This window comes from Ammodytes marinus (genome assembly GCF_949987685.1).
Source record: "Ammodytes marinus genome assembly, chromosome: 9".
Taxonomy (NCBI): domain Eukaryota; kingdom Metazoa; phylum Chordata; class Actinopteri; order Uranoscopiformes; family Ammodytidae; genus Ammodytes; species Ammodytes marinus.
In genome coordinates this window covers 13,938,804-13,954,351 of record NC_137213.1, presented here as the reverse complement: position 1 = coordinate 13,954,351, position 15,548 = coordinate 13,938,804, and the positions used below count along the sequence as shown (strand labels likewise).

Sequence of the window (15,548 nt, the reverse complement as noted above, 5' to 3'; positions counted from 1 at the left end):
AAAAAAGAAAGTCAAAATTAAACCTGGAATAAACTCATAGAAATTAATACATGGGTATAGTTTAAACCACCATCAGTGCTGCACAAATTAATTTTTTTTAAGTTTATTTTTTTGGGCATTTTCAATGCTTTATCTAAAGGTGCTGCAAGGCACATTCAAATATTTCTTCAACAGTCTCATTTTCCCTCTGATGATTATAAATGACATATCACAGCAAATGAGACCATCAGTGCAAAAAAAATGCTTTTTTATATAGTTTTTTGTAATGCCTTTGTCATGGGTAGCTCACCCTGGAACTACAGCTACTGTAGTAAACACACTACTGCTTTTGTCCAAAGAGGGTGCAAGAATGAACAAAAACTGAAAGTTACTCGGAGCCTCATGGGGGGGACGGTGTAACCACTACACCACGAGCGCCTGTGGTACAACATTTTAAAACAGATTTACATTTCAACAGACTGAGAGATATACCATTTTTATTTGTTGGGTGGTTGGTTGGTAAGTTTGTTCTTTACATATTCATTGGCAAAGGATACTTGAATGCTGTTTTCTTATCTTCTGTAAATTAATTATGTATTTCAATTGCATATTCATTTAGCTTGGTTTATTTATTTTTTAACTCAAGTAATACTTTTTCCACCACTGGAAACATCATAGGAGGAGAGCCAATCGATTCTAGAGCGACCACAAACTGTACACAACTAGAAACAAACAGCTAAACAGAAAAATCCTATGTAATAATAATTATTTCACTTCGGGGTAGAATACAGATGACAGCAACGAAAAACAATTCCAGTCCAGTGTTGTTTGCTCTTTTTCCCTCCTTCACTCCTTTGCACATGGAAAACATTGGTCTCCACAGCACTTTGGCTGTTCACATTTTGCCACACTGCAGGGATGAGTCGATGGGGGATTTTTACACTCCAGATTCTGAGGCAATAAACATGATGACGCTCACAGCCATTCGCCTCACTGACTGTCCTCTTGGTTAACTCCACTACCCATCCCCCCCGCACGCCCCCGCCCTGTGTTAACTGCCTGCACCCAGCAGGATGAGCTGGCTGTAAACCACACCAGGTCTATTAATTAATTAATGTACCTTGACTGCAGGGCTGGCTCCCTCCGTTGTATTGGAGTGGTGTTGTGCAGCCTGCAGTGGTGACTGGTGTTTTTGTGTGTTTTTTGGGGTTTCTTGCAGTGTTGTGGGAGAAGGAAGGGACCAGGCTAGAAGGAGCAGAGCAGCACACATTTGTGGATGGGAGGAAGCCTTCACCACCATAGTGACCATTAATCACAAAGGGCCATTGTGGTCCTGTCCTGTGTACGGCGCCAGTGCAGGCAGGCAGGCAGGAAGAAGGGAGAGAAGAAGAGAGGAAGAGAGGGGAGAGAGGGGGCAGGGTGGCTGCAGAGAGACTGAGGGGGAGAGAGAATGGTTGTGGATCAGCCTGTATGTCCACCTCAGCTCCTGCTGCGGGGCTGGGGAGCAGTGCTGCTCTCTCAGTGCTTGTCCTCCGTGTTCTCCCAGATCCCGGATCCTGAGGTAAGAGCCTGATACGCAGCATGTCCTCCACAGGTCTCTCTCTCTCTCAGGAATATATATCCTGAGGGTGTCTCTGTGATGGCAGACGCAGGTGTTCTGCTGTTTCAAAGGGGTAGTAGCTTAATGTGATTGGTACATAGTGTTTGGTTTCCACAGTTGTTGTTGTTTGTCTTTCATCAGGAGAAGTGAGCGAACATATGTCGAAACCTGATACATTACACGGCCTGACATGAACAGCCCAGCATGTGTTTAAATGGGTTCAAACACAAGGATGAATATGACAAGTCCCAGTATTACTGTACTTCATGTTTTGTGCTCTCGGAGCTTGAGGAGGGTTACAGATAATATTATATGCTACAATGATCTGATGACACCAAAGCAGCTGAAAATTCTTGACAACAAGGTCTAAAATGATGTAAAATGTACTTGCTTTCCATACAGCATATATAGAAAACATTACTGAAAGGAAAAAAGACATAGGGGTGTGCCAATTCTTTTTTTTCTCAGTTTGTTTGTTGGTATAATTTGTAAAGTTACACATGGCTGTAGTACAACTAACACAGCACCTCATATTACATAAGTAACCAACAATATACATACATGCATGAAATTGAAATTAATTCCAAAGCCATTGATTAACTATTAACTGTTTTGAGATATCAAAAACCCTTTCAAATAAGTAATAAATGTCTTCTTAAATCTGAACAGGACAAATAAAGTTGGGCTGTATGTTAATGTAGCAGCAACAACAATAATGGAAAAACAGCATTATTTATCAAAGACAATCTGGTGAAAATACACCTGGATCTACCTGACCAGACTGTGGAATATGGATCGGTGTGTGTATCCGTGAAGTCAGTCCGATATCCGATAAGTTAATTACGGACGTATCGGAAACCGATAACGATATTGGATCAGATCGGTCCCATCTCCAAAAAATTCATATTAATATCACTGACAGAACATTATATTTAAACAAGGGATGGTTGTGTATGAAAGTGCATTTTCAAAACTGATTATATGATTTAAAGAACGAGGGGAAATGTATTATGTAATCATCTAGATTACATCCCTGTATACAGTCATAAGCAGGCAACAGATAATAATTGTGTTAATATTATTAATATTTTTACAAATGTAACCCTGTTCTTTTTCCATTCATAGCCATCCATTGGATTTTGCTCTTCAGTAAACAAATACATATACTGTAGATGCTCAGAGAAAGCACAAGATACTGCTACAAAGCAGCTTGGTGAACAAATATAATGTTCATAATGTTTATCCTGAAGGCCAGATCGATAGTCTAAGCCTCTGCAGGTAACATTGGTTTCACTCTCATGTTGATCATGTGATTATTTAACCTGTTCTTTGGGTAGAACCCTCAACACATTTTCAATAAAAGATGCAAAATAACAAAATAAAATATTAGGAAATGGAAATACTTGTAGCATTACAAAGAGTTGTTTTAATCCTTTACACAGGATATCCATTCGTAAATTATACTTAAGTGGAACTTTGCTTTTACATATGGAATAACTAATCCAGTAACCCAGTGCAAATTTTTCTATTTTTAGATGTTAATACTCCATTTAGTTATGCTAATCTTCCTTGATTGAGCACTTATTTGAGGGAAAAAATGGCATTGAATATGGAAAGGACAAGCTAACCAACCAAACAACCACCTAACAAAAAAGAAAAAAAAAATGCAATGAATGTGGGTACGTATATAATGATTAACATGAGGTAACTTGAGGTCATTATGCATATTTGTTTGCTAAGTTTTTGTTGGGTGTTCCAGCAAAAGAAAACTTAAGGCTTAAAGCCATTAATCCTGCCACACTAAATGACCCTCCAGAGGAGAGGACTTATCATTACATAATCCCTTTTGAGGCAAAAATGATTATTATTTAAGAGGTATATATCTCCATCAAGGCTAATCCTTCTGTGGGAGTTGCACAAACAGCAAAAAATAAATAAAATAAAAAGGTAGTCACATTGTCATGGCAGCATCCTGGTTTAAGTTTGCAAGCAGCCCCGTTTGTTTCCTCCTCAGCAGACTAACAGTATTGAGGCCCTGAGGACAAGTTGTAATCATAGATAGTATGTTGCCTCCCTGAAGCCTATCAGGTCTGACAAACAGCCAAAACAACAGGTTCTTTTTTGCCCAAGTTTCACATACAAATATTTGGACATATATATTTGGATGTTGGAAAATATTTAATTCACAATTTCTTAAGTTATCATTAACATCCTATTTATTTCACATGAACTCAAAGAAATATCCTTTTTTGCGATGGCATGTTTAAAAAAAAATATAGCTATAGGCTATATATATATACAGTATTTATTTATATATTTATATTTATGGACTAAGGTATAGAGTTTCCAAGGTAACCTTGTATTAGCCACTCAGATGATCGATATAGTCAACAGAGAGGAATCTTCGCAATGATTTTATCAGGGAACCGATGCTCCGCTGGCAAAGCAATGGTCCAAGGCATTGATCTGACTAAAAGACACGCACAGTTTTTGCACTTATGGTTCCAAATCCCACGCTCTGGACAGAAAAATGCAACAAAAGAAAAGTTAAAAAACAAACAAACATATTGAACGGAACTTTGTGCTACAGATAGCTTAACATTCCGCTCATATCTGTAGATGTCAGCACTTGTTTGTGTCAAAGGAGAGGAGGGAGGAGAAAGAACAAAAAAAAACTGTTATGTGTGTTTTTTGTTTTCATGGCAGCCCCTTAAACCTTTTTTTTTCTAGGGCATTTTTTATTTTTTTGCCAGTGCCTTGAAAAAAACAAACCACTTTTCCTTCATGTCATGCTCTGTTGTCTTCTCTTATAGCATCTCCGTATGGAACTTTATGCTGGTTCAATCAAATGCCATACGTTAGAATAATTAAATATACAGTATATATGAAATGACTACATCAACCATACCAATAAAGATAACATAATGGACTGACAACATTCAGAATGAAAGCTGAGGTTGTATGAGGAAGTTAAATGCATGCATGTGAATAGATTACAGACTGCAGTTTCCTTTGTGCAGTCTGGCCTTGAGAGAACTTCAAACACGTATTAATGTATGAGTCAAAAATCATGGATATAGGATTCAATCAAAGTTATTCGTTTGTTCATTTTTATCAGAAAGGGTAAAGAAAAGTGTTTACTTCCTGAGGTTTTGCTCTCTGTTTGAATGACTTGTTTGTGGATGATAATTTGTGGTGTGCAGAACAACAATCCCTCTCTTTTTTTCCTCCACAGCTTCTACCTACAGATCCCCCAAAGAAACCCGACCCCGTCACCTCGGAGACTGTTGTTTTCTGGGGGCTGCGGTTATGGCAGGTCATCGCCATCTTTGCTTGTTTCGGTTTAGCAGTTGGTCTGTATAACTCATTCAATTTGCTTTGTTGTAACCTTCACAAACCCTGAACCCTGTCCTAAAATAGACAGCTGTCAAAAGAAATAACCGTAGGCAATAGATGTCCGTGCATGCCATTATGTGTCCACAGTGTGATTATGAAGCACAGTGTTTACAATTACACTGATGTAATGTCAGGAAAAAATTTCAAATTTCAAAAAGGCCTGCAATCTCAGATATATGTTCTGTATCTCAACAATTGGGGCAAATAATAAAAAAAAAATATAGCTGTTAGTTAGATTACACTACACTTAAAATCATACAAACAGGTGACACATTAGAGGTAAAACCTAAAAGAATGAGTGGGGAAACATTGCTTCTACTCAGGTGCACTGCATGGTACCATTAACATCCAATGCTCTGTCATGTATATACGTAGATGTATAGCAAGCCTAGCCTTTTCCAAGAGGGGCACAGATGGCAGTAGCTTTTAGTAACAATGACTGTTCAATTGGCCGGTGTTTTATCCGCAGGAACAGTGACTGAAGTGACATCTGTATTGAGATCCATGGGAAAGCCATCAGTAAATTGGGTCGGAAATGATGGTTGACGGTGCACATTTGATGACCGTGAAGCTAGTACATTAGTGCCCTATGTAAGGAAAAACAAAAGAGCCCCTCTTCCTCAGGTAACTGACAATGTCAATGTAGGACATGGTCAGACTGTGAGAACAATAATAGACATATAATAATACACAGAGAGGATTATTATGGCATGGCTGCAGTGCATTTTTTAGAGTTCAGTGGTGCAAAAGCATATGCATTTGTCTACAGAGAAGTGGGAAAATTGTTCTGATGAGTCACCCTTTTCATTTGATGAGTGCATGTGAAGCATACACCAAGTGTCCACTTAGAGGTGGACAAGTGGACACTATCTCAAAGCAAATTAATACAAAGTCGTGCTGAATCAATTGCAAGGCACAGCAAAGCTGTTCTGACATCAAATTGTGGCCCAACAACTACTACTTAGACATTCTATGTTGGTTTCTCTTTTGATTTGTCACCTGCATGTATACATACATATTGACACTTAAACCCATCCTAATCATACGTAAGATCTTGCAATTATAAATGCTAATCCAATTAATTCCTTATGTCACTTTTTGTCCCCTTCTATTTTAGTTATCACTCTGTGTTGTATATTCAAATGTCGAATCCCGAGAACCAAAAAGGAAATAGAGGCACGGAACGCGCAAAGGCAGGCCGCCAAGAAATACGCCAACACATTAGAGACAGTGCCACCTCTGAATGAGCTGACCGAGATCCCAGGTTGTAAGTACCTCTCTCTGATATCTTCTTCACCAATAAAAAGCAAAGTTTGACATCGACTATGTAGCTTTCCGGGAATGGAAACGCTAGGTTGATTGCTGGTTGTGCCACAGTTTCTTTTAGTTCTCCGTTAGAAGATGCATGTAGGGCAACTTGAAACGCTGGTACCTCCAAATGAAAAAAAAATGCTGCACTTTCATAAGTTGAAGTCTTGTGAAGTTCAATGATAGTTTTAAATGCTCACTTTGAAGACCGATCAAGCAGGAGAAATAACTGGCGAGTCCAGCTCTCTGTGGATGGCGAGCTAAAGTTTGGATTTCAGTCTCTGTCTATGATCAGAGAAGAAGTGTATTTGTTAAAACTACAAAGACTTACAACAAGACTCCTGGCTGTTGGAGTCCCCCCTCTCTGATTAAGGTCAAGAGGACAGCTGTCTTTTTACATAACATCTTTTTCCAGGGCAAAATGCACTTCCCTAAATGTGTACTGTCTCTTCTTTTCACCTCACGAAGCACGCTGCACTTGTTTCAATTCTTCTTCCCTGTTCTGTGCTGCCTGTGTTGTTATAAATCTTCTCTTCTCTTCTCTTCTCTTCTCTTCTCTTCTCTTCTCTTCTCTTCTCTTCTCTTCTCTTCTCTTCTCTTCTCTTCTCTTCTCTTCTCTTCTCTTCTCTTCTCTTCTCTTCTCTTCTCTTGCTCCCTTCTTTTCTTCCAGCTACCCCCCCAGATGCCTCTGCAGTACAGACGGTCTCTGAGCAGGTCCAAACTCAAAGTGCCAGCAACAGCCAGCTCTCAGTAGTTCGGCTCAGCGAGGAGCAGCCCAGCTCCCTCTCTTTGTCCGAGACGGGATAATTTCTATTTTCCCCTTTCTTCTGCTCCTATCTTCTCTCAGACACTCCTCCTTGCCAAATGACTTTAGATAACAATGTTGATTGACAATGTTAGCCAATTTTAAAAGTCCTTCTTGTTCATCTGACAGCCGTCTGTCACACAGCCAGTCGATTGTTTCTTTATAAAGGATATTGCTGCCAGAATATAGAGAGCAATTTGAATTTTCCCCTTGATAGTGGGGCTGTAGTGCAGCTGTAAAGTCGAGTGAGAAATGAATGAAACCTTTACCGTGGCTACAGATTACAAAAGAGTGTACTGCTTTTGCAAATAGGTTTTCTTTTGAGCAGCTAGACTTTTGTAGTTTATACCTTTGTATGTTGTGAGGCTGTCTCCTTTCTCAAGCCCTAGATGTTTTTAATATAAATGCACATATTTTGCTTCATGCCTTTTTGCATGAAAATGTCGAGAGCAGATGAGTTTGATAACATGCGATCATTGTAAGCAGTGGGCGGTGTAATGCATGCAGCATGCCCTTTTGTGCTCTCTACTATTCCCCTGCCTGCTTGCTTTCCTAAGATTGAAAATAATCTTTGCACTATCTCCTAGTCTCAAATAAATATGATCACTGATGTCAACAATGCTGGCCTCATATGGTGAAACATTCTTCTTTTCACTCTTTACCATTTCTTCTTTCTCCCAGACATCTGGTGTGTTGCCTTGTGTGTGGATCCAAGCAATCTCAGCTGCTCAACTGTAATGTTTTCAGGTTAAAAAATTAGAAGAATAGGCACTGACATCTGTCCTGTCCTGTCACTGTTGATGATATAGTATGCATTCATGTGCACAAATCCATTCATTAGTTGCGGTGTAATTAACTCTGGGACAAAGGAGCATTGAGCTGTCATTACGTTTTTTTGTGCATGATAACTGTCTTAAATAAGATCACATGGTAGTCAACACACTGTGGCAGGAGCATCCATATATATCCATTAAGTCTCTAGTGTAATCACCAAGGGATAATCTAATATGAATCCCAAATCTTCATCATTGACTATAAAACTAATCAACTTTGTGCCTGGGAGAGAGGCTGACTGTAATATTTGGTTCAGGAATAACAAAGGGATGAGGGCATCATGAACGTACTTAGCCAATATTCAAATTGATGCTTTTCTCCAGGGATTTTGACATAGGGTACAAGGCCATGAAATATGCAATTATACCCGACAAACCAAATGGCCGCATGCAGATAATTGAATGTGAAAGTGTAGTGATGTTGAATGTTAAGAGGGGAATCCTAATATGAAATCGAATGCATAATCAGAACTGTTTGAAGTTCATTATTTTTAATGAGAGCTTGATTATGCAAAGCACTTACAAAATGGAAAAACACCATAAATAATTGACAAATTAGGATCTAGAAATGCCCTTTTTTTTATCATTCGGACGTGTGCATGAATAAATGTTTCATATGTAAGATGAGTTTATCAAATCTGTCTACATGGCTGCAGAAAAATTTAATTTATTGCATTCAGGGATGACATTTTTTAAATTGTTCTGAAAAAGTAAACAAGGACAATATTGTGACAATGAAATGGAGCTTATACAGTAAACTGATCTAAGTTATCTTTACAACTTACAACTCTACAAAACGTTCTCTGCGCCTCCTTGTACACATACCTACTGAGCTGTTAAAAACATCTGGTTTAAAACATAAAATACAAATTTAGAAATAAAGCAGTAAGCCTCACAGGTCCAACAGCTAACACACTGAGAGAATGGGAAGGGAGAATCAGTCGTGAATCAGTCCCTCCTATTTGCCACTTTAACTTCACAATAAAAACACCTCTAATGTACTACAAAGTGCATCCTTACTGTTACCAGTGTGTTACAAAACACATGCAACTGTTCTTGCAAAAACACAAACTCAATTCGCACACATCTGTCATCTTTAGCTCTGGCTGGGAGGCAAGAAAAATTCATTTGAGGTTCACAGCACGCCAAATGGAGAGTGACGGACTTGCGAAGAGGAATTTGGTCTGGTTACAAGTCCCACTCTGTTCTTTTGGAGGAAACTTGTTTTAATGATACAGTCATACTTGTTTTTAAAAGATAATAATCAATTCCGAGATTAAATACAAAATTTGGAGAAAGATGTACCCAAAGTCAGACTGAACTTGGATTCTTTTTATGTCACAATGCCATATGCAGTGTGCTATCTTTAGACGTCCCTGAGCTGACACTTTTGACATTTTATGTTAGACTGAGGGTTAATGTATTTTGTATAAGGCAGTGTTAACCTTTAACTATTCCACTACCATGCAGAGTATGTCAAGAAAATGACACATGGGCAAATGAGACCAGAACTTAAAGTTTAACCAAAACTGGAACAATGTCGTTTCTATTTCAAAATCTGACCTTTAATAACAGCTCTTTATTTAGCCATCACCAATCCTGGCTCTTCTTCCATCGACTGATGCATCATCTCACGTTCTGTCAAAAGTACACTAGTATATACAGTATGTTTTGTGTATATACAGTTTATTCTATACATAAAGAAACAACAATAACAAGATGAAACACAAAAGAGCTCATAAATGGAGAAGAAATGCACAAGGACAAAAGTGGAAGACGGTTTTCGAATTCTGTCAAGACGGGAAGAAATCTAGTCGCAAACATTCTGATGGTTGGTTGATTATCTTAAGTCACCTGGATTCACCCAACACAGTTTTACTCCGAGTAAACCTCCCAACACAGGTTTACTCTGAGCCCCTCGGGCAATGTTTGACATTTGGTGTGTTTGTCATTGGCTTTCTTGGCCTTTCTTTGTGTATCCACTGGCTCCGCTGTAGAGCATCGGCAAAATGTTTCCTTTTTTTCTAGGAATACATATAAAATAGCAAATGAAGCTCAACCTGGCCTCAACCTGGAATCTTTCTTTAACGCAATCCTCACAGCTTTAAGCAATAGTCGCTAAACTGTAAAATCACACATCACATCTATGGTTCTGGTTGATCTTCATCAAAGTCAGTTGTAAATTGTTATTTCTCTGTCAGAGGCAGTTTTACATTTTTTTGGAGAAGGGGGCTTTTCAACCCTGACGGCTCAAAGTCAGCTGTATCTTAAGGGTGCTTCTTCTTTCATGTGGAAGAGCTGTCAGTCAAGTCTGGTGCCTGAAAGAAAATGCTGTGGGCTCACATGTTGCTGGGGGCTCAAATGTTCCAAAACAAAATGACCTCAGAGGTTTGTTTTAATGCAAACAGAAGGTAGCTTTAGAAAACAATCGATTTTTTCTCTCTCTCAAAGATTACCTTTAGTTTTCATGAAAGGACCCAGATATCTCATTCAGACAAAGAACAAAACATGGCATTGTGCAGCATTGTGCGAGGCAACTGTGAGATATGCGTTGCTTCTAAAGATAAACAGTTTCTAAAGATTAACACCTTTTGAACATTGACTGGTTCATAATTTCTACACGCAGGCCACCTTTTTCAAAATTATCTTTGCATGTATAATTTTAGGCATTATCAGACAAGATTGGGGGTGATTTAATGCAGAGAAAAGGAAGTGTTAGCCATAAAAATACAATTTTTATAGCTTGGAAAATACAATTTTAGATAGGTAGGAGGCTGCAGGAGGCGGCATATGACACAAAAGGTGGGTGTGCGGTGATGCTTTTGGCATCTGCCTGAACCACCTGAAAGGGGTGCAGATGTCTACATCCCTCCAGTTTTGCAGACAATTAAGTCATCGTTGTTGTTTAAAATGACGTTCAGAGTAAAATTCAGAGTCTTATAGTGCATGTGTGAAAGGGGCCATCAATGTGTTGTTGCTCGTTCAATGAGTACAAACACCGATGTGTTAACACCAGCAAGAAGCAGTCACTGCTTTTGCTTTAGTTGTCCCTGTAACGTCTCTGCTAGTTTTCCACTGTAATCCCTCTCAACCCCAAACTCAACCCCAACTTTGTCGTTTATACACTTTGACTTTTATAAACAACTAAACTAACAATATCTAGTAAGAAGCACACTTTATGAGTTCTGGTAGGCACATGCTTGTTTACTTTGGACAGAGCCATGTTGTCTTTCCCCCCTTCCCAATGCATTATATTTGCTTCATTAAATGCACCTTGCCACAACGTCTTCCTCCTCACCACCGTTGTTAGCTGTGAACATCGTGACAATATCACCTCCAGCATAAACAAAATCGTCTTGCTCAACACACACAAATTACTGTAAAGATTTTTTTCTCACCCAGGAAGGCACTTCAAACGATGTTATTAAAACAACAAACATACCATGCTTATTTGAACAGATAAAAACATGTGCCTTCATTATGTGGCTAACCCACTTAGCCCGACATCCTGTTGGATTCGATTCTCCCTTCCTAATTAACTTTACAGGCAGAACCCTGAAGATGCCTGATGCTGTAAAAACTTTAACCTTTTTGTTTGTGTGTGTGTGTGTGTGTGTGTGTGTGTGTGTGTGTGTGTGTGTATGTTTTCCTGCAGCTGCAAAAGCCGAAGTTAAAGAGGAGGTGACAACAGTGTCCGGTAAGGTGGATAACGAGAAAGGAGAGAAGAAGACCAAAGAGGGCAAGAAGGAGGGCAAGGGTGCCAAAGAAGGTAAAGGAGATGAAAAGGAGGGATCCACAAAGAAGAAGGGTGAAAAAGGTGAAAAGGGTGAGAAGGGTGAGAAGGGAGAGAAGGGAGAGAAGGGAGAGAAGGGAGCGACCAAGAAAGACGCCGGTGATGGGAAAGGGAAGAAACCCGCAGAAAAAGGAGGCAAAGGAGCGGCTAAAGGGGGAGGAGCCAAGAAAGCTCAAAAGTGAAGCTACCTTCCATGGACAAAAGCGGATAAGAAGAACATTTCATATTTTTCACTGCAAGCATTTTGCACACTTTCTTTTTTCTAAAAATTAAATTTGTATCATATTATATTTAAAATAAACAAAAATCTTGTACATAAGAAATGCACCATTTGTCTGAATCACGAGTGTGGCGAGAGAGAGGTACAGAAAGATTCTATATTTATTGTCTTATTCACAATTTACCGATGAACATCAGAGAACCAGAAAAACATATTTGTATTTTTATTCCAAGTTAACACACCGATATATCTACAACGTGCCTAGATCACTGCAGAGTGACGAGAAAAAGTGTGGCGCGTCTTAGCAAACACTGCCCACGTATACGGCATCTATAAAGCATGAAGACCAATGTCAACTCCACTGAGTACAATTCGTTACGAGATAAATAAAATACAATGGAACACATTTTTGATACTTCCATGAGAGGTATTTGAAATCAAAGAAAGACAACGTTAGCTCTATGGTTATTGGCCTTATACTGTACACTTTGATTCCAAAACAACAATCACTTTACATGATACAATCAGAACAGAACTTTATTATAGCATATTAAAGTGCTCAAATATCATTTTCCAAGTGTTTTCTTTTTTTTATATATATAAAAATGTTTATGCCTTAACACCAGCCCCTTTTTTAATGAGGAATGTCCGAATTACACAACGCTTACATATTGATTGACTTCCCAGTGGCAATCAGTGGGAAGCCAGATTAAATACGAAGAAGAATGTTGTATGTACAATTTAAATCCTGAATGATGAACAAATACAAAATGAAGCTTCCAGAAAATGGTGAGGAATGCAAATTTACCAGCAAGAAGAAGCCAGTAAATATAATATGCTAAATTAAATGCCAAAATAACTGACGGTGAGATACTGTACTGTAGTAACAAAGGTTTACCTAAAGCTCAGTCTTTTCATTTTTCTGGCACTGTGGCCTGCAGCCGCATGGTATTAATGTTGCAGTCAGTTCACTCAACCTTGAAACGCAATAATCAGCTATCCCTTTGGAAATGTTCAAGTTGTGTCCAATTTGAGTCTCAGACCTCTCAGGATTCCACTGCTAATTGTTCAAAGCACTTTAATGCATTCTTCAGACTGACCTTCAAATACAATTGGAAGTTGCCTGGCTCAAATATTTCTGAAATTATTGCAAGGTTGTAGTTATTCTCATGCTATAAAAAGACAGAAACCATCAATCTGATAGTCCATCCTTTTGGCAAGCATTAGTCAAACGTGATTCAATGGCATTTTCAGCTACGGATTGTTACATATTTACTTTGTTATTGAGCATTTACACACCGGGGATACAAAATATGCATCTAACTTCATCGTGATCAGGTCAAATATAGGCTACTTGTACTTTGTGGGCGATCTATCTCAACACTTCTATCTTGAGACATGTTCCTTCTTCCAAATGCATCTTATTTGAATGGTACATTTACTGCAACTTTAAGAGGTTTTGGTCACTGTAAACAAGATGGTGGATGAAAATACAAGTACTGTAGAATGTTCAGAAAATAACCTTTTCTCTGGCAGCATACCATGCATTTTCTCTTTGATATAATATGTCACGTTTCCTAACCTGCACACCACTCAGGTTAAATGCGGTTAACAACAAGCTACAGTTACAATATATTGTGGAGTGCTTCCTTAAATGCTAGTTTAAAATGCCTTCTGTCACCTATTCACCAGTTTTGTTTTGGACTATATACAGAATCAAATATTGCAAACATTCCGTAAACAAACACATGGAAGAAAAATAAACATTGAAACATATATCTTTATAAAAAAATCCATACACATGAACACTTTTAGCTCACAATTAGAATGTGTTTTCTGATATTTGTAAACATTTTGACTAGTATATATATATACATCAAAAAGCAGCATAACACTGGAACATCTGTAAAATGACTGTGTGTTATCCATTTCTGGGTTTTCCTTCATATCCACCACCACAAATGTCACCCTTGGAATTCCAGCAGAATTTGAGATTTTCTTGGATTCTTGGATTGAGTTTCTTGGATTCCTCATTTAATTAACATTCCCCTGGAATATATGACTATTTCCTGCTCCCTGTGTTTTTGAAAGGAGTCTCTTACTTTGAAAAAAACGTCAGAGAACATCTGATACTGTTTTTTATTCTTCAGATTTCCATAAAGATCTTTTTACCTCAACTAACACTGAACCTAAAGAGAATGTCAGTCTTCGAGGAAATTTTCTTACTTTGGAATCATGTTGTGTGTGTAGGGGTATGGGTGGGTGTGGGTGTGTTTGAGTATTTGGGATTTTTGGAGATATCTTGAATATGAAACATTCACTGCTCGACATCTGTTCAAATGAAAAAAATATGAATTTCTAAATAGCAAAAAAAACTGTACAACATTTTGAAAAACAAAACAAAATGAACACAGCCTCTGTAACAAATACACATCTTTAGAGAAATGCTGACCGTGCTAAAACACCCCTTTAAAAAGGAAAAAAAATGTGTGCAACAACAACAACAACAACAGAGGACTTCAATTACCTGAGTACCTTCCCTTTTACACTGAAGTGGATTAAAGTCAATGCAGAACGAATGAGATACCGATGCCTGAAAGCATGAACAGATGCTTCAAAGTAGTAGCATTAATCATTTGTTTGAGCTGAGCCCACGCTTAGTTTACTCACTGGGACCTAATTCGAAAACTTGCTGACGAAGTTGTTCACATCCAAAATCCACCTGGCTTTACAAAGATGATTAAGGCTGTTCCTGGTGACTACTGTAACTAAACCCGGTTTAATTGATTCGCAAAAGCTGAGCACAAAACATTTGCCAGCAAAAAAGCTATCAAGAAACGAGATAACAACAGTCATGACAGTGAAAAAGAAATAAGAGAAACGGGAGTCTGTTTTCATCCTTTTGCACATTCACTGTGGCAGGTGGTTGGTGAGAGAGTTAAGGACTCATCATCCCTCAAAGAAAGGCCATCAAGCTCACAACAAAAAAAGATCCCATCTTTTTTTATTTGAGCCTCATCAGTCGACAATGTTCCGGCTCAATTCACAGGAGAAAAAAACAAACTGGCAGTGTTGATGCATGCAGTCATCATCCCCTTCCGATCCAATCCTGAGACTGTTTCATGATATATACATATATATTTTTTTCTTTCAGTTTTTTCATCCTGATACGCAGCGAACCAGAGGTCACATGACTGTCTCCCTCTCCTCCTCCACTACGGGTGAGGGCTTCTGGTCCTCGCAGGGCCGTGTGTGAGCCGAATGCTCCTCGTCTGGAATGTGAAGCTCCTGTCCTGACGAAGGTAAGGAGTTCTCAGAGACGGAGCCGTTCTTAACGTAGCCGGGGAGGTTCCGGTGCCCGTTGACAGGCGGGGGCCCCAGCCTGGTGGTGAGGTGGAGGGCCAGCGGTCCCCTGGCTGTGACGTTGGTAACACTGGTGTGCGACACCATCGGCCCGTAGCTGTAAGTGTTGCTGCCGCTCCGAGCTTTCCGTTTGAAGTCCAGGGCCAGAGTCCTCCTGCTCCAGGTCTTTTTGATCTCAGCTTGCACCTTAGAAAGAGAAAAAGTGGTTTAGCATGCACGTAAAAGCTTCGATTATCATGCAGGATATTCAT

The 15,548-nt window shown here is 39.0% G+C and overlaps 2 protein-coding genes across 2 annotated transcripts in view; one reads left to right on the top strand and one right to left on the bottom strand.

Annotated features, from left to right (window-relative positions):
* Positions 1–1,429: 1,429 nt before the first annotated feature.
* Positions 1,430–11,896, top strand: tmie (transmembrane inner ear; the record flags this gene model as incomplete). The annotated part of the gene is made up of 4 exons (XM_080034823.1): positions 1,430–1,540; positions 4,815–4,932; positions 6,093–6,242; positions 11,577–11,896. 4 exons carry the CDS (start codon positions 1,430–1,432, stop codon positions 11,894–11,896), a joined length of 699 nt encoding a protein of 232 aa, XP_079890949.1.
* Positions 11,897–12,159: 263 nt separating this feature from the next.
* Positions 12,160–15,548, bottom strand: part of pth1r (parathyroid hormone 1 receptor) — a 43,009-nt gene continuing 39,620 nt past the window's right edge. Inside the window, exon 13 of the mRNA XM_080033741.1 lies at positions 12,160–15,483. Coding sequence (XP_079889867.1) covers positions 15,121–15,483 — 363 coding nt within the window. The 3' untranslated portion in view covers positions 12,160–15,120. The remainder of the gene's footprint in view (positions 15,484–15,548) is intronic.